We start from the raw sequence: 20,218 nt of genomic DNA, 5'->3' as shown, positions 1-20,218 counted from the left end.
CAGTGCTCTGTGATGACCTAGGGGGGTGAGATGGGGTGGGGTGGGAGCGAAGCTCAAGAGGGAGGGGATATATGTATATTTATAGCTGATTCATGATATTGCACAGCAGAAACCAACACAACATTGTAAAGCAATTATCCTCCAATTAAAAAGAAAAACCCAATCTCCTAATTTGTCCCTTCCCACTTTCCCCTTTGATATTATTTGATATCCCCTTTGATGTTATTATTTTCTATGAAAAAAAAAGAACACTTTTAAATGGAAACCTCCCAGTTGGTGCTTTCTTTCTTTGATTTAAGTTACATAAACTCAATTACTATAATTACATCACTTATTTATTTACTTGGCTATTTATTCATTTGAAAAATCTGAGTGCCTTGGAGGATAAGTCTTCTGACAGAGAGATAATGGTTATAAGCTCATGATCTGATTGGAGGTACAAATCAGGGGATTGAAATTTCAAATTAAGGAGTAAGTTTCCAACTTGAGAGCTTAAGCATAGAGATTGTCAGATGTCCTTAATGTTCATGGGCATCCGGGGAACGGTGAGCTAGGTTGTTTTTTCCCATTTGGCTTAGATCTTTCTGCATTTGCTGCCCTCAGTAGCAAGTCACCAAAGTTGAGTTCTACCGGGAAAGTGCAGACCTTTGCATGAGGCCAGAGGGTGGTAAATAAGTCATTTGAGGGGAGTGAGGTCTAATCTGACTCAGAGACCACTGTGAGCAGTACCTGAGGACATCCTGACTGTTTCCTTGGCAGGGGTTGATTTTACATGGGCACATCATAAAACCTACTACCTCCTCCCAGTCTTGCCACACTTCAGAAATAGATTGCTTTATGTGTGCCAAAATAAAAAGGCTGAATTTTGCCAAAGTGGAAAGGAAAATGTAGAAATTACTGTTACATGATTATTTTAAATTTTATGTATTCTTTCTAGCAAATAATAATTTTGCATTTGACTTGACAGAATGATGAACTTAGTAGGGGCTCAAAATCTCTTACTGGTAGAGTTAGTCAATTGGAAATTCAAATTTGACAAGTTAAGGCTCTCAAATGGAAAAACGTCTTATGGTAAAGAATCTGTCTGCAATGCAGGAGACCTGGGTTCGATTCCTGGGTCAGGAAGATCCCCTGGAGAAGGAAATGGCAACCCACTCCAGTGTTCTTGCCTGGAGAATCCCATGGCCAGAGGAGCCTGGTGGGCTACAGTCCATGGGATCGCAAAGAATTGGACACAACTGAGCTACCAACACACTTTCAAGGCTCCCGAATGGAAAAGTCTCTTATCTTCTTTAGTTTTTTGGTTTTTGTTGTTTTGTGTTTTTAAGGAGTTTAGAAAACCCCTTACTCTTCGTTTTTTTTTTTTTTTTCCTAGTGCCTTGGTGATAGAACAGTCCTCTCTTCTCTTCCCTTCTAGAGAAAGAGAAGTCTGCCCAGATTGCCTCCAGGGGCCACCTGGCTAGTTTCCCTCACTGGGTCCACTACACACTACCTGCCCTCCTGCCGGATCACACTCATCTTTTTAAAAAAATCTCCTGTCGTGGCATCACCATAGTCTAGAAATCTGCCCATCCTGTTGCCACCAGCTGTGCGTGGCTATTTCAATTAAACACAGTTGAAATGTTAGTTCCAATGTGGTCGCATCAGCCACATTTCAGGCGCTCCATGGCCATGTATGGACAAGAGAGAAGAACACTGACATCTTCACAGAAAGTTCTGTTGGTGATGCTGGTCTAACGTCCATAACAGTTCCCTGTTTTTAAAGCTTCACATGTAAACACCTTAACCTGGCTTCTAAGCCTTCTGCAGTCTTGCTGTCTGTACAGACTATGACTCACTATCAGGTGGTGAGGAAAACCCAAGGGCTGGAGCTCCCAGGAGACTGGGTGGAATGGATGAGGCATCTCATTCCTTTTTCAAGAATGAGTGCTCCAACAGGCAGGAGCTGGTCTGAGTAAAGGTGTGAATGGGGTCAGTTTCAGAAGTGTGGAAGATCTTGGTGAAGTATAGGGAACAAAGGGCAACCTCCCAGGCCGCTTTCTCTTCCTAGAACAAGGAGAATAATTCCCACTCTCTGAACCACTGCAGGCTGACAGGTGAAGGGAATTTGTGTGGAAGCATTTTTTTGTTTGTTTAATTGAAGTCAGCATCACCGACTCAATGGACGTGAGTTTGAACAAACTCTGGGAGATGGCGATGGACAGGGAAGCCTGGCATGCTGCAGTCCATGGGGTCGCAAAGAGTCACACGACTTAGCGACTGAATAACAAGCAACAACAGTTGACTTTACAATGTTGTGTTACTTTCTGCTGTACAGCAGGGTGACTCAGTTATACACATGTTTACATTCTTTTGTCCTTTTCCATCCTGGGTTATCACAGACTATTGAATATAGTTTCCTGTGCTATACAGTGGGACCTTGCTGTTTATCCATCTTATATAAGCTGGTTTGTATCTGCTGACTCCAAACTCCCAGTCCATCACCCTCCCTGCTTCCCTCTTGGCAACTGCAAGTCTTGGAAATAGTTGGTTCTAAAGTGACTGATTCTTTACAAGGGCCTCCAGGAACACTGGGAATTCTAGATGGGCTTTCTGGAGAACAGAGTCTTTGAAAGTTAAGAAACTGGAAAATAAAAGGAAAGATCTGTGTTCAGGCAGCTGGATGTCCCAAGATCCAGGGCCTGAGGGTGGCAAAGGCATTGCAGGCTGGTTGTCTATGTGTCCTGTGACTCCGGACACATGAGAACCTGTGTCTTCAGTCCATTCTCTTAGAGCTGCCATGTTGGAAGGTGAGCCTGGCCTAAGTTCAGTTCAGTTCAGTCACTCAGTTGTGTGTGGCTCTTTGCAACCCCATGGACTGCAGCACTCCAGGCTTTCCTGTCCATCGCCAACTCCTTGAGTTTACCCAAACTCATGTCCATCGAGCTGGTGATGCCATCCAACCATCTCATCTTCTGTCATTCCCTTCTCCTCCCACTTTCAATCTTTCCCAGTATCAGGGTCTTTTCCAGTGAGTCAGTTCTTTGCATCAGGTGGCCATAGTATTGGAATTTCAGCTTCAGCATCAGTCCTTCCAATGAAGGACTAAATGCTGACATGTTAAAAGCTTTGTCGCATATTGGATGTAGCATGAAATATTTGTGTTCCCCTCACTCGTGCTTTCTTTAAGTTTCCAAGCTGTGGCTACTCCAGAGATGGACAGGTGTGTGACTTTAGGTTAGCAGCCTGACCTGTGTGCATTCCTGCCATCCTGGCCACCGTGGACTCCTGGCAAAGCCCCTCTGGCTGGGAAGGAAGCAGCCGGGAGCCCTTCTCGAAGTTTCCAGGGCATCTCCAGAAACAGTGGTTTCTCCCAGTGGAAGAAGAGATGTGGTCCCGGTAGAAACTGTGGACGGCCCTGCTTTCCCTCCATAGATTGGCCATTCCATTCCTTTTCTTTTTATCTCCCTCCTCCTCATCTCACCAAGACTAAGCACCTGGGTCCTCAAGAACTGGAAGTGTGTGAAAACAGTGATCTGAGATGGCAGGAGACAAGGGTGACTTCAGGGCCTGTTCCCTTCCATGCACCTTTCAGAACTGAGGGGGTGAGGGGACAGCTGTGGGTTGTTGGCTGGCCATGTGGTCTGTGAGACTAATACAGGCCGAGTCTCTAGTGAGCGTGCTGGACCATAATCCAAGCCCAGAAGAACACTCTGGTCCTTGGCTGATGCTGAGAAGCAAACCATGTCACATAGAAGCAAGATGAACACGTGTCGGCTTCTGCTTCTAACTGTGTGTGTAACTGTAGCTGCAGGAACACTAATGTCGGGGGAACAACTTGTGATTGATGTTCTCTGTGACCGAGACAATGTGGCAGTAAGAAGTGCCATGGCGGTTTTCATGAAGATGTGGGCAGCCTGGGGGCAGGGGCTTCTGGAGTCCCCAGTTGGCCTTGCCCCTTCCCCATGGGTCTGTGGTAAACTGGACCCTCCATCCCCGCTCCTCCCCAGACACTTTGCAGCTCTGAGAGGGGGTGACCAGCCCGCAGCCCAGCCCTGGAACGCCCTCCAGCCGGAGTGGCCAGGCCGCCTGGTGCACTCCCCAGCCACCGGTTTCCTTACTTGTGCTGCTGCTTTAATTGGCCCCAGTTCTCTTCATCTGTTTGAAAACTCTTGAAAATCATAGAGAGTCATTTCCTCCCTTCTTTATTGGGATTATTTTCTCTGCACGAGGTGCACGGCTGGTGACGAGACCTGTGCCTTCTGCTCAGTTTCTTGGCAAAGCCATCAACTGGTGGGTTTCTGCAGGGTGACCGATCCCATTACAGCTGAGGAGTACTGGACCTGGTTAGTTCTCAATTGCATGATGTCTTTCCCCGAAGTCCTCAAGCTGTGGGGCTTGCTCTGAGGATTCACATGTGCGGATTGGTTTGCTTCTGCTCTTGTTTAGTTGCTCAGTTCTGACCCCGTGGACTGCAGCACTCGAGGCTTCCCTGTCCTTTACTGTTTCCCAGAGTTTGCTCAAACTCGTGTCCATTGAGTCGGCAATGCCCTCCAACCATCTTGTCCATGCTGGTGGGTGGCACTTTGTAATTGGCCACAGACCCCACTGCTCCTCAGTGTCAGCTATACTTTTATAACCTGCCTGGTGCCCTGAGGTCATTTATCTGCACATAGATACATTTGTGTGCAGATAAATGATCTCCCAAAGCACATTTTCAAGTTCTTCCCAACCAAAAGCCAATAGACAGGCAGATTTCTATTCAGTTTATTCAGTTGACCCTTGACCCGTTATTAGAGCAGGGGTTGGGGCACCATCCCTGAGTAGCTGAAGATCTGTATTCTACTATCTCTGCCTCAACCACAAAGGAATGGTTGACTCATTCAAATGGACAAAGCTGAAACGTTTGGGGTAGACGTAAAGCCTCCTTTTTCTGATTTCACATTTTGTGATCTCTGCTACTGCTGCTGCTGCTAAATCGCTTCAGTCGTGTCCGACCCTGTGCAACCCCATAGACGGCAGCCCACCAGGCTCCTCCTTCCCTGGGATTCTCCAGGCAAGAACACTGGAGTGGGTTGCCATTTCCTTCTCCAATGCACGAAAGTGAAAAGTGAAAGTGAAATCACTCAGTCGTGCCCGACTCTTGCGATCCCATGGACTGCAGCCCACCAGGCTCCTCTGTCCATGAGATTTTCCAGGCAAGAGTACTGGAGTGGGGTGCCATTGCCTTCTCCGTTTGTGATCTCTAACAATATCAAAATTTTTCCCCAGTTAGTTAATTTAAAGATCCATAAAATGAAAATATAGGTACTACATTTATTGGAAACCCTATTAAGTGTTTAAAACTCCGTATAAGTGAACCCACACAGTTCAAAACCCATGTTGTTCAAGGATCAATTGTATTTATCTCTCCAGCTATCTTCTGATAGTGGTTTAAAATGAACAGTTGAGGGGACTTCCCTCGCAGTCCAGTCCAGGGGGCGTGGGTTCGATCTGTGGTTGGGGTACTAAGATCCGGCGTGCCAAGCAGTGTGGCCAAAAAAGAGAAAGTTGAAAATGAAGAGTTGAAACAACATTCACGAAAGGAAATAAAACTGCTGAGGACAGACTAGGAAGGCTTAGGGCCAGGATTACAGGTCAACTGCTTTATTAGCCTGTTCATTGGTGCCGTTAATCTTAATGACTGCGTTTATCAGGGTGGGAAGCTTATATGCTTCACACTGACTGAGTGAACAGTCCTGGTATTGAATGACCCTGGTTTCACTGCTTTTGATCTTACTGGAAAGACTTTTTGCTCGTAGGTTTCCCTTCTTCCCCAAATGTTGCTGAATTAACACAAGCAAAATCCTCTCCATTTCACATACTTCTTCTATTTGTTCTCTTGAAAGTGCTGATCTCGCGACTGGCTACAGCCTGAGGCTGGCTGGCAGTGGTGTGATCAGTTCCTCCCCACGTTCCTCTCTGTGGTCAAGGGCTGTCTTCTGGAAAGGCCATATCAAATTCGTCCTCTGTTGTGAATGAAAATAATCAGTTGGTGAAAGCCCAGAATTAGAACCCTCTTGGTATATTTATTTCTGTGTCTCAAGAATTCTGATTTAAAGCAGACATTATTTCAAGTCATGTGAACAGTAGGTCATTCAGGAGTCTTGGATGAATCAATGTTTTCTTCCCTTCTCTGTAAGAAAATGTATTTAAAGTAAAGGTCAAATCCAGCCTGGATTTAGAACCTATTAAATGTGGGTCTGGAGGGAAGAGCTGCTACTCTTTTAAAAATTTTCTACATAGTTTTCAAGCACTAGGGACACTCTGGTCTTCTGCATATCATCATTTCACACTTATTTCTGGTGTTGGTATTTTTCTTTTCTTCTGGGATGTAGCTCAGATACCTTGTGAATTTGAGCCCATGTCTCAGGGCTTGTTCAAAGAATGAATTGTTCAAGGAATAAATTAAGCCTTTAAAAGTTGTCTTGGAGGAGTTTATCAGGCTTTGAACTGCATCTGAGAAGGATGGATCAGTGCCCCTTGTTTAATTAAGAGGCTCAGAAGTCAAACTCTGTGTCCATCTGTCCTGCCCTCCCCCGATCCCTCCAGCCGCCCCCAGCTCCATGAAGGTGGTCTAGCTATTGTTGGAGGTGACGGCCCCTCCTACGGCCTTACTCTGTTACCAACCCTCCTGGTACTTCTGCTCTAGAGAAGTCTCCAATCCCACACTTTCCCAGCCCACCTTCGCCCTCTGTGGCTGTTGGCACAGCCCCTGGACTGGTCTTCCACTCCCCACCCACGGCTCCCTTCTCGAAGCTCTCCTGTCGCTCAGGAAAGGTTGGAGCATACTCTGCAGCTCAGGCTCAGAAAAAGGCCACGGGGAAGGCATCAATCCAGGGAAGACGTCACCTGTGGAAACGCGATCTTTCCTACGCTCTTTACTGATTTATTTGGTTTTATTTTTTCATTTTTCAAATGCGTATGCCGTGGAGTACATCCCTGGCTTTTCTGACCGGAGACTGTCGCTTAGAAAATGTTTAAGTATGCAGCAGTGTCCACGAAGACATGAGATGTTTTCCTAACAGAGCTGAGGGTTTGTGGACAGCTGGCCTCTCCTCTTATGTGACGGATTCTTCTCCCAACGACTGCTGATTTGAGGAAAAGTGCAGGGGACCTGTGGCCAGACTCTTTGCAGACCTGGGCCGGGGCGAGTCAGCGCTGGTGGCAGCCAGGCCCAGTCCTCCTCCTTCTGTGCTTCTGCCTCAGGGCCCCCAAATGAGAGCCCCTGGTCCCTTCTTCTTCCCGTGGGTGACACTCTTCACTGCCCGCTTGCACAGCCTGCAGCTGCCACACATGCCACACACAGATCATTTTTATGATCTGCCTTCACTGTTTCTCTTTCAGAAATTTTTTTTGACCCTCTCTGTTGCTCACACAAGTCTAAACACAGTCTGGACACATTATAATTCCTCTCAGAGTCCACAAGCCTTTAGAAGTAGGAAGTGCAAAGGCCATATCATCGAAATATTAACATTAAGAGCTTGAATCTCCAACGTCAGGAAATTAACTAATGTTATGATCATTTTTTACAGGGCATCATTAACGTTTATTTTAAAAGTTAGCCTGTGTTTTTAAAGAATCTGGTCTCATCATACAACAAATCAGTAGTTCGAGAACGAAGATGATTTTGTAGTAGTTGCAGTGTGCTCTGCATGAGGACATGACAGATGAGGAGCAAATTAGGCCTTTAGTTTGTAATTGGTATTTTATCTGTTTTTTAATTGACGTATAGTTGATTTACAATGTTGCATTAGTTTCAGCTGTACAGCAAAGTGTCAGTTAAACATATACATGTATGTCTGGGTATATGTTGGGCTTCCCAGATGGCTCAGTGGTACAGAATCTGCCTGTCAATGCAGGAGACACAGGAGACTCAGGTTTGATCCCTGGGTCGGGAAGATCCCCTGGAGGAGGAAATGGTAACCCACTCCAACATTCTTGCCTGGGAAATCCCATAGACAGAGGGACCTGGCAGGCTACAGTCCATGGGGTTGCAGAGTCGGACATGACTGAGCGCACACCAAGCACACACACATGCCCAGAAATACCTAGACTTATGAATTTAATATATATACTATATTCAATATTTTATAATAATCTATAAGGGAAAAGAATCTGAAAAAGAATCTAGAATATATATATATATATATTCTCTTCAGAATATATATATATATATATGGAGAGAGAGAGAGAGAGAGAGAAGAATATATTTTCTAGATTTTTTTCAGATTCTTTCCCCTTATAGATTATTACAAAACATTGGCTGTAACTCCCTGTGTTGTACAGTAGGTCCTTGTTGAGGTATGTTATCTTTCCTACGTGAGATTAATAGCACTGTCTTCCTTTGCCAAAGTTTACCTGATGTAGTTAATCACACAGTTCATTAGAAATACTCTACCAACTTTTTCTGTAATACTTTTCGTTTTGCACTTCTCAGTTCAGTCACCATTGTATTTGCTTTGGGCACTTTATAATTCCTCCAAGAACCAAGGCAACTTTAGAAATAGTTAAGTTCAATGACTATATCATAGATAGGTTATAAGTTAAAAGTGTAAATCTGCGAAGGTAAGGAAATTAAGCAATTAAGCTGAGGTTGTTATGTGGAGAGTAAAATTATTCCTGGTGAGTGGTTTTTGGTTTTTTTCGGTGTGTGTGGTCAGGGAGGGGGATAAGGCCCAGGAAATTTTGGAGTCCTGGAGGTACTTTAGTGATAAATGTGTTATTTGTGACTCTTTCAAAATCACTGACAATACTTACATCTTTTTTTTCTGTTGTATTTATGTGTGAGTTCTTTATCTTTTTATTTTTAATTCTATTAAAGTCTAGTTAATTTACAGTGTTGTGTTACTTTTTGCTGTACAGCCAAGTGACTCAGTGACACATACATAAGTGCTTGTCATATTCTTTTCCAGTATGGTTTATCACAGGACATGGGATGTAGTTCCCTGTGCTCTACAGTAGGACCTTGTTGTTTATCTATTGTGATGATTGTAAATATGACTCACCATGTCCCCAAAATAGACAGCTACTTCCTGAGACCCAATCTGGACAGATGCGTGAGAAGCAACTGTTGCGTGGAATTATAGAGGGTCGTTTGCTACACAGCTGAGTGATCACTCACAAATGCCGAGGTCACATTCTTCTTGCAAGAGGGTTATGCTTTGAAGTCATTTCTTAAAGAAAAAGGTTATCTCTCTTCTCCAAAATTGGCAAAAGGATCCATAGTCGAAGTTCAAATACCAAATGTTTTTTCATGCATCTACATTATTTCTGAGATCTTGTTATACACAGTTGGGCTTCCCTTGTGGCTCAGCTGGTAAAGAATCTGCCTGCAATGCGGGATACCTGGGTTCCATCCTTGGTTGGGGGAGATTCCCCTAGAGAAGAGAATGGTTACCCATTCCAGTATTCTGGCCAGGAGAATTACATGAACTGTGTAGTCCATAGGGTTGCAAAGAGTGAGCGACTTTCACTTCACTATACACAGTTATGCAAGAAACATATCTGTTCAGTCTATAAAAGGATTCCTGGTGCTAAAACCAAAATCTACTTTTTTGGAAGAAAATAAGTTAAGCATATTTGGGTTGCTACTTAATATCCTTTGAGAAGCAAAAGGAAGTACATATTTTCAGGGAGTTTTTTAACCTCAGTGATGTGAACTGTGTCACAACTGTTAGTCGAATTTTCTTTCAATAAATAGTGGAGACTGATAGTTTTCATACTTTCTAGGCTTTGAGGCCTCAGTGAATAAATGGTCTCTTTCTTATAATGATACTTGTGGGTGAGTGGCTGCTGCCGGTTTCTTTCACATGGCCCACCTGCTGAATCTCTTTTCTAACACTGCTGGGGCTGCCTTTTCAGGAAGTCATGGATCTTTGTGGATGTGAAATGTAAAAAGAAAAGAAGAACCTGAAAAAATAGAGTGTTCCAGCCCTGAAGAGAGGTTCTTGGTGCTAGCCTATGCACATGGTTGTTATTAGTCAGTGTTAGTTGCTCAATCGTGTCCCACTCTTTGTGACCCCATGGACTGTAACCCCCCAGGCTTCTCTGTCCAACTCTCTAGGCAAGAATACTGGAGTGGGTTGCTATTTGCTTCTCAAGGGGATCTTCCTGACCCAGGGATCAAACCCGGGTCTCCTGCATTGCAGGTGGATTCTTTACCATCTGAGCACATCACCCTACATAATATTCCACATGTATTATGTGAATTATTCCACTGCACTTTGTTGCATGTCATGAATTCCAGCAAATGGAAGTCTGTTTAATTCTTTAAGCATCCAAAGATATTTCAAACTGTTAGTCATTTGAGAAATGCAAGTGGAAACTACTAAATCTAATACTACCTGTCCATTAGAATGACTGACATTAGCAAGATGGATGGTGTCAGTGAGCACAAGGATGAGGCATAGTTAGAAAGCTCAGCTGGGACTGGTGAGAAGGCAAAATGATACAACAACTTTGGCAAAGATTCTTAGTTTCCATAAAGTAAACATGTGTGTGTTCTGTATGTATCTGCATAGATGGTAAGACAGAGTAATTCCAATTTGGGAATCTACCAAAAAAAAAGAAAACATATGTCCACACAAAGACTAGTATACAAGTATTTATAGTAGACTTAAATTCAGAATATCCTAAAACTAGAAACAGTCCCCATGTGTAATAACAGGTGAGTGAAAGATTGTGGTGTAGTCATACGTTGGAATACCACTTGGAAACAAAAAGGAATATGCTATTGGTAAGTGCATAAATATTGGACAGATCTCAAAAGATTAGGCTGAATGGATAGGTGAGATAGAAATGACTAACCTCTGATTCTATTTATATGACTTTCTAGAAAAGGAAAACTGTAGTAACACAAGTGGCCAAAGGCTGGCAGAGGAAGGGATGAAATTGCCTGTGGAATGTCAGGTGGGCACATTTTGGAGTGATGGAGATCTGTATTTTAATGGTAGAAGAGGTTACATGACCAGCTTGTAGAGAGATTCTTGGGGCTGGCCTATGTCCTCTATTGTTATCCTTGTTTAGCCACTCAGTTGTGTTCAACTGTTTGAGACCCCGTGGACTGTAGCCCACCAGGCTCCTCTGTCCATGGGATTTCCCAGGCAAGAAGACTGGAGTGGGTTGCCATTTCCATCTCCAGGGGATCTTCCCAACCCAGGGATCAAACCCACGTCTCCTGCATTGGCAGATGAATTCTTTACCACTGAGCTAGTAGGGAAGCCCTGTTGTTATTACCCTACACAAAAATATCCCTGTGCACTACTTGAATGATTCCACTTCATTTAGTTTTATGTCTTGTAATCTGTTTGTATTCTTTTGGCAAAACTCATTGAATTGTACACTTAAAGTGGCTCAATTTTTTGTTAATTATAACCCAACGAAGCTGATTAACAAAACCAAACCAAACAAACCTCTGGATAGGCTCTTGTGCTTGTGCAAATTTAGTAAATTGGGTTGGTTGACTCTGAGATTAATTTTTTTTTAAATCAGAAATGCAAGCATTCTACAGGAGGTGGAGATGGCTGGTGCAGGGAAGGGCCTGATGGGAGTGGGGGATGGGGTAAAAGGTGATGTGCGGATACCTGACAGGCACCTGTGTTTGTGTTAATAGCAAGAGACCACGTGATCTCTTGAGGCTGTTTGCTTCATGCCTGTGATATATCATGGCATTTTCCCTGAAATTAGTTGTGTTATAGGAAGTCTTTGAAACGTCACACATCTAACAGATTCCTCTTCTCTTGAACCCTTGGGCCATAGGATGACCTCGAGCCTAAGAGGCTCGTGAGCCCAGTGCTCCCTCAGGAGAAGGTGGTTCACCCTCGAACATGAAGGCTGTGCAAGTTCTTGAGTGTGATTTGACTGAGTTGCCGCCCCTGAAACTCAAGCCATCCAGGCTTTTCAGCATCGTCAGCTCTGAGAGCGTTGGAATTTACAGAAGATCAAAGTGAGAGCTGAGGCAGCTGCTGCTAGCGGGGCACTCTCAGACATTGCTTAGGGCACTGCCAAGGCCAGGGAAGGGGAGGGTGACCCGCCTGGACAGAGCTCAGTGCTGGTGCACTGTTTCACGTTGAGAAGAGATTCCTGCTATCTGCAGACTGGTAGTCATGCATCCAGGGTCTAGAAATGGCTGTCTCTCCTGGTTTATTGAATCTAAAGTCAGAACAGTAGCACCACCTTCCAGATCTCATCTGCCTGTAGGCTGAGCAGGGTGCACTTCAGCTGTGCTCAGGGGCCATCTGATGAACATCTGATCTGTGAATCTGCAGAGGAGAACCATTTCCTGAGATCACAGGGTAGCGCTGTCTATGTTGTTTATCTAATTATATTTAAAAACCCGGAAAGGCAGAGGCAAGCACTGACTTCACTGATAAGAAGTGCAGGGTTCATTGTACAGCATGTCTGGGTAAAAGTGTCTGGTGTGACTTAGGAATCAATCTTTACTCAAAGTTACCCACTTTTAGCTTTAAGTCTTATGTACTTTTAATTGTGAAGGGAAATGGAGAATGTGTATGAAAAGCTGGAAATGAAATTTTTCATAGCGATGCCTAAAAGGCAAGTTCTAACGAAGAATTTCAGAATGTTTCACATCTTTCAGGCAATGAAACCCCAGCCCCAATTCCCTATGCCCCTTGTAACAGCCAAGTCTATTGTAACTTTCTGTAATTGGTTTTTTATTAAAATAAGAGAGTGTAGTATAAATTTTAGCAACTAGGCTAAATAGGTATTAACAGGCCCTGGGATCCAACCACAATTTGTAACATCGTTCCTTTGGGAAAATGGATTCTAAGTGCCCCATAACTAACTTACAAATAGACTTTTGAATCATAGTCCATTTGAGAATAAGGAACTGTTTGTGATAGTAATACCTCCAATTGGCTTGCTCCAGAATTACACAGAAGGGACCTATATTCTGCCACACATGTGTGGTGAGCCGAGCTAGTCTGGGTTTGATCAAAGATTATTGCTGAGTGGGCATTGAAAACCTAGGAATTAAAACCAAAGTAGAGACTGGAGACAAGTCAAGGGTGGAGTTGGAAGGATGGGTCTGGAGGGGGCTTAGAGGTAGGAAAGGTTTTTAATCTCAAGGGCACAGGTGTGATTCTGAGCTGATGAAATGAGGGGAGAACAGGTGACGAGGGAGGTTAAGTGTAGAAAATGTTGAAGACAAAAAGGCTAGGATAGGAGGAGGAAGGTGAATCAAGAACCAGTCATTTTTTTTTTAAACCTGGAAATATAAATTATGTTTTAATTGGTTTGCAAATATTCTTATTAAATTAGAGAAGGTGAGTTATACCCTTATCTCTTTTACATTTGATCTTATTTTCCATACATTTTATAGATTTTACTGAGAAGTGTTAAATCTAGTGGCATTCTTTAAAAAAATGAAAGAATGTCATTTGTAGCAATATGGTTGGATCTATAAATTATTATACTAAGTGAAGTAAGTCAAAGACAAACACCATTGATATCATTTATATACGTCCATGGAGTCGCAGAGTCGGACACCACTGAGCTACTGAACAACAATAAATACGTGGAATCCAAAAAAAATGATACAAATTATAAATGAACCAATTTATAAAACAGAAATAGACCCATAGTCATAGAAAGCAAACTCATGAAGAAACAGTCATTTTTAAGGAAATATAATGTCAAATGTACCAGGAAGCCTGGATAGCTCACGTCTTCCAAACAAATGCCTCCGAGACCTATAAATAATCTCTTAAAGATACTACACTGAAGGATTAGCTGAGACACATTCATTCATTTACGAAGTCAGCAAATTTACTGGGCACCTACTCTGGGCTTGCATGATCCGAGTTTGGCAAAGGAAGTTTTTGCCTTCATCGAATTTACAATTGAGTACAGTTCCAGCCAGACTCAAAGATGAGCCAGAGCTGGCTGCGGCAGGATGTTGGTGAGACCTATACTCTGCCCATAAGAATATTAGGTTTTTATTTACTCTTCTGTGTGTGTATTTGCTACCCTGATGGTATAGTAGGACTTCTGGGGGCATATACGCCCCCAGAGCATGGTAAGTACTCGAGTAACCACATCTTGGTTGGTTGATGGTAATAGGTCTGACTCATGTAATTGCTTAGTTGAACGCTTTTTATTCATGGGGAAACTTGTATTTGTTAATGTACTGCACTCTTTACCAGTATATGAGAAATTGCCCAGTCAATGGAATATGAACGTGAAATCTCTTTTTTTATAAATATTTTTTAGTAACATTTAGTGTTCTTACTGCAAGTGGAGACCTTGGTGTATATGAGAAATTGCCCAGTCAATGGAATATGAACGTGAAATCTCTTTTTTAAAAAATACTTTTTAGTAACATTTAGTGTTCTTACTGCAAGTGGAGACCTTGGTGGCCCTGTTTTTACAGGGTGTAGTTCAGCATAGCCAATGGGCACCACCCGCCCCAGTGGCCATGCCCTGCTCACCCCAATTCCATGTATTCCATGTATTCTTGGCCTTCTCTCCCATGTTGCACATATCTGACACCACCATTGCCACACTGGAGTAGAAGGCTCATTCCAGACAGGAAATGTGATGGGTTGTTGCTTGTTCAGTGACCGTGTCCTCCTGGTCCTTTCATCTCTGTGTCTACTACTCCAAGAAGAGTGCTGCATCGCCCGTGAATTCACCGAGTGACCTTCTGTCCTAGCTCAGGCTGCTGTCACAAAAGTACATAGTCTGGTGGACTAGACAACAGGAACTCTCGCATCATGGTTGTGAAAGCTGGAACACCAGAACCCAGGAGTAGACCCAGTGTCTGATGCGGGCTTTCTTCCTGGTTTGTCTTCAGAAGGGTTGAGGGGAAAGGAAAGAGAAGTTCTCCTGTCTCTTCTCCTAAAGGGCACAATGGGGTTGTTATGGGCTCATTGAATTCTGTCCTTTGTGCATCTTATCTCAGGCTACTGTCCTGCTTTTCTCCATCTTGAACCCCCAAGGGTACACAGTCAGGGGCAGTGGCTGATGGTTTGATGACTGCAACACCCTTTATTTACTGACACGGCAGGTGACATTTTTGGCCCATACCATCTTGGGCCTAGTTGCTTTTAACCAGTTTTATTCTCTGCAGCTTCTTCCTAAAACTTAGATAAGAGCAATTGATTGACATTTGAGGGAGGGGCTGGGGTATGAAGGGCTTCCCTGCTGGCTCTGTCTTTAAAGAATCCGCCTGCAATGCAGGACACCTGCCTTCAATCTCTGGGTCAGGAAGATCCCCCAGAGAAGGCCATGACAACCCACTCCAGTGTTCTTGCCTGGAGAATCCCATGGACAGAGGAGCCTGGCAGGCTGCAGTCCATGGGTTCACACAGAGTCGGACACGACTGAGTGACTAACTTTCACTTCAGGGTATGATTCCAGGGGAGCAGCCTTGGTAACCCTGGAGCATATTTTATCAGCACATTTCTGCCATCATGTGCCCTTTGCTCAGACTTCTTCTGGGCCCACCCCCATTCATGCTTGAACCTCCGTGGACCGCATCTGCAAACCCAGTCTCATCGCTGTGGGTGAGAAGTTTCCCAGGAGGGTGCTCTGGCCACTGTGCGCTGAACCCTGCAGGCATGCCCTCCGGAATTGCCTGGACCTGTCTGAGTTCCCCTGGAGACATCCCCAGACTGCCAGGCTGGAGTTTCCCTAAGTGGTTGGAATTGTCTTCTCTACCCAAATTCTGAAGGACAGGCTGTTGGTACAGATAAAGTAAACATAGATGTTTTGAGATTCAGAATTACCCAACTCACCAACAGTAAGAAGCATAAAGTGTCCTTTATTTTTATTTTTAGTAGGAGTCCATTTAAAGTTTTTTCTTAGAGCATTATTTTATGACTTCCTCTATTACTGCATTGACAAAGCGGGTCTTGTCACGGATGGCATTTATTCACTGCTTGAAGTGGCAGAGATGTGTGTTTTCCTTGATGTGGGAAGTTCTTATTAAATAAATAGTAACAGGAAGAGGAATGGGTTTGACTGGATGCCTGTTACCTGCCAAGTAGGTTACACTGAGTAGCTCATTTTTCATAAGAAGGACACTATGCAGTGAGTATTCTTAGCTCCATTTTACACTTGAGGAAACTGCTATTTAAAGAGGTTTTGCATCTTGCCCAAGGTCACAGAGGATATAAGGGGAGAGTTGGGACCAGACCCCAGGCCACTTGACCATAGAATGACAATTGTGCCTTAGATGCATCTTTTTTGAAATTAATTTCTACTGGAGAATAGTTGCTTTACAGTGTGGTTAGTTTCTGCTGCACAGCAAAGTCTTTTTGGTATTGACAGCCTCCTGCTGAGCAGTCAGACAGTAGAACCTGCTTCTCACCTTGTGATGGTAGCTGATCCTGAGTTTAGCGAGGAGAAGAAGAATTTCAGTTCATTCTACATGTTTCTTAACTCTACGTTATCAGATGACAAATATATGTATATGTCACTTAATAGCCGAAGGACAGTTGTCCAAACAGAGTAATTTTAGCCGACTGGTGTGCTTCCCTGATTAATTTAAAGCAGGTTTTTATTATGAGCCCAAAATATCTTCTTATATTTGAACCGGATATCCTATTCGTAATCATGAATTCCCTAGGAATATCAGAACATCCCTTTTTTTTTTTTTAATCTTAAAAATGGTTCTATAATGAACTTATGGTTGCTGGAGGGCAAGGATGGGGGGAAGGAATAGTTAGGGAGTTTGGGTTGGACATATACACACTTTTTCTGTTTAAAATGAGTTATCAGCAAGGAGCTGCTGTATAGCACAGAGAATTCTGCTCAATAGTTATGTGGCAGCCCGGATGAGAGAGGAGTTCGGGGGAGAATAGATACATGTACCTGCATGGCTGAGTCCTTTTGCTGTCCATCTGAAATTCACAACATCGTTAATTGGCTATATTCTAATACTAAATAAAAAGTTTAAAAAAATGGTTCTATGCTTTAATTCCATCTGATAATAGATATCACACTAAAACACTTACTCAGGCTGGTAGTAATGTTTTAAAAGGTACTGGTGATTTAATTTGGTTGAATATTTTTTGTAACATGAAAAAAATTATCAATTTGTTTCTTACTCCAATGATTCATGGAGAAAAATGGTTTAATCTGCAGATCTCAGCAAAAGAAAGAAAGGGAACTTTTGTGTTATTTTTATATCCTCTAATTTCTTTTGCATGCTTTGAAGACTACCTTGTGTAAACTGAGAAGTTCTTGACATTTAAGTTCCAGCAACGTTATCACCCTCACCCCCCCCCCCCAAAGAAAACCATTTGTATTTATGGAATTTCCTGCTCTAGGAACACCAAGAATAATATGTATGTAGGTAAAGGAGGGAAGAGAAAGATAGTCACAAGAACCTTAGCAATTAAAGTTCCAGTGGAAAAGAATTTGGATAGGCTAGATCAGCTGAAGATGGCAACCACAGTAGGTTATTGTAAATATCACTATGGGGATGTTTTCACCCATGGCACAGACCTAGGCTGTGGTCTGTTGTAATATCAATGCATCAACAGGCCAAGCTGAGCTCTGTTTGTATGTTTTACATTATAGGGGGCATGTTTTCATTTTAAGGAACTTAGTTTGGAATTCTGGGTCTTTTCTCTGCTGTTTAAAAGCTTCTGCCTCTGCTACACTGAGATGTAACACCCCGCCTCCCCCTCCCCCTCACCACCTTGTCTCAGGCCACCCGGGCAGCCATCACCCAGCACTGCGCGGACCTCGGGAGCCTGCTGGGCAAGGAGAACGACGCGGCCCTCATCATCGACGGCCACACCCTCAAGTACGCGCTGTCCTTCGAGGTCCGGAGGAGCTTCCTGGACCTGGCCCTCTCGTGCAAAGCGGTCATCTGTTGCAGGTAGGTGCCAGGCTGGCCCAGGCTCATGCTCTGACTTGACCGTGTCCTTCGTTTATGTAAAAGAACCACATGTGGGAGTTCTAAGGGTGAACTTTCGGCGGGGCGGGGCGGGGGGGGGGGTTGCAGGGGGGCGGTTGCGGGGGCGGGAAGCAAAACAACAATACAGATTCTACTGTCTGTTCACAGATTTTGTGGAAGGCAATCAGTGGGTTTTGCATTTTTGTTTTCTTTACTGTCTTCTGAGAAGGTAAAAGTGTTCAGAGCCAGGATCTCTTGGCAGGCACACTCTGGTGTCTGTGAGGTGTCACCACCCGAGGGCGTCACTCACTGTCTCAAGTGGAGCTGGAGGTCACGGTGAGAATGTCACCATCCCCAGCAACTGCCACGATGGCCAGGGTGCCATCACCCTGCCTCCGTGGTGAGCAGAAACACACCAGAAACCACCAGAAACAACACGGAAAATCTGGTAGACTGTAAGTCCCAGCACATGTGCTCTAACTAAATGGTTTTTCAAAGGGAAAGTGAAACGAGCCTTTTTGGGTTTCTCAGGGGAGAGCAAGAACGCCTTCCAGGCTCTACGGGAACTCACGCTCTGCTTACCAGGTGCTGGACACCACAGGAAAACATATTTTTTCCCTTCTGACCGTGGCTACTCTCTGAAGCCTCTGTGTGTCCTGCCTCACTGGGTCCCTCACTGCTTCACAGGAAGGCGTTCACCCTGGAACTGGCACGGGAAGAGGAAATTTCAAATTAAATACCGTTACTTTCTACAAAATAGAAGCATTAATTGAAAGAAAAAAAAAAACCTGAGATGGTGCAGTTTTACCTCCAGGAGACGTTTCTTGGCTGGTCTCACATTTAAGATTAAGGGGGGAAAAAAAACCACATACTTTTTTTTTTTTTAAGCACATCTTTCAGATGCTTTCTCTTCATTGAGAATTTAAACTTTAATATGTGACTTCAGATATAAGGTTTACCTTCCATTTAAGGTTGACCTTTTCATTTTTAAAATGTAATAGCTATCAAAGTTATCCTTTTCTCTAATAATAGAAGAAAAAAAATTTTTTTTCAGAAAATAATTTTTCACTGAAATTGTTTTGTGTTGTCTCCCAGAGTATTGATTCAAAGACTGGCAAAGGCTGTGTGAAAATGGATAAATACTTTAAAGCAATATTTTAGGCAGCAGAAAGAGGGAAAATGGAAGAATTTAAGATTTTGTTGAGATCGGAATCACACTGTTTTGCTAATTACTCATCGTTATACTAAAATCATGGCATCCGTTCCCATCACTTCGTGGCAAATCGATGGGGGAAACAATGGAACACTGACAGACTTTATTTTCTTAGGCTCCAAGATCACTGCAGATGGTGACTGCAGCCGTGAAATTAAAAGATGCTTGCTCCTAGGAAGAAAAACTATGACCAACCTAGATAGCATATTAAAAAGCAGAGGCATTACTTTGCCAACAAAGGTCCATCTAGTCAAGGCTATGGTTTTTCCAGTGGTCATGTATGGGTGTGAGAGTTGGACTGTGAAGAAAGCTGAGTGCTGAAGAATTGATGCTTTTGAACTGTGGTGCTGGAGAAGACTCTTGAGAATCCCTTGGACTGCAAGGAGATCCAACCAGTCCATTCTGAAGGAGATCAGCCCTGGGATTTCTTTGGAAGGAATGATGCTGAAGCTGAAGCTCCACTACTTTGGCCAACTGACTTGAAGAACTGACTCATTGGAAAAGACCCTGATGCTGGGAAAGATTGAAGGTGGGAGGAGAAGGGGACAACAGAGGATGAGATGGTTGGATGGCATCACCGACTCCATGGATATGAGTTTGAGCAAGCTCTGGGAGTTGGTGATGGACAGGGAAGCCTGGCGTGCTGCAGTCCATGGGGTCTCAAAGAGTTGGACATGACTGAGCAACTGAACTAAACTGAACTGTTACCAATATTTTTTCATGTGCTTAAAATCCTAGGCAAGTCATCATCTGGGCAACAGTACATTTAGCGATCAGTGTGGATGACAGATTACTGTTGTTGGCAGGGATGTTGGCATTTATTTATTGAGATATAAAATGAATAGTCCACTAAGGTGTTTATTGTAGGCTTGATATTCACACTGTATGTTCCTGGGCATCATAGGAGAACAGAGAAAAGACTGGTCTTTGCTTTCAGTGCAAATGATGAATGTGTCTTTGTAATCCTTGCTTCTGGTCTCTTCCTTTACTTCTCTTGTACTCCTCTCCTCCTTGAAATCAGGCCTCCTCCAGGAAGGCCTCCATCTTGCCATACGCACAACCTCTCAATTCCTTTCTTGATTTGTCCTCAGCATCTGATGTTGAGAGCCACCACCCGT

General features: G+C 43.6%; 1 protein-coding gene across 2 annotated transcripts in view; it reads left to right on the top strand.

The window, feature by feature from the left end:
* Positions 1-20,218, top strand: part of ATP8A2 (ATPase phospholipid transporting 8A2) — a 402,437-nt gene that overhangs the window by 129,032 nt on the left and 253,187 nt on the right. For both annotated transcript variants that reach the window (XM_068984498.1, XM_068984497.1), the window contains exon 24: positions 17,697-17,869. In XM_068984498.1, the coding sequence (XP_068840599.1) occupies positions 17,697-17,869 (173 nt within the window). The remainder of the gene's footprint in view (positions 1-17,696; positions 17,870-20,218) is intronic.

Source organism: Capricornis sumatraensis, chromosome 12 (genome assembly GCF_032405125.1).
Source record: "Capricornis sumatraensis isolate serow.1 chromosome 12, serow.2, whole genome shotgun sequence".
Lineage (NCBI taxonomy): Eukaryota > Metazoa > Chordata > Mammalia > Artiodactyla > Bovidae > Capricornis > Capricornis sumatraensis.
This window is presented reverse-complemented; position numbering and strand designations above follow the sequence as displayed.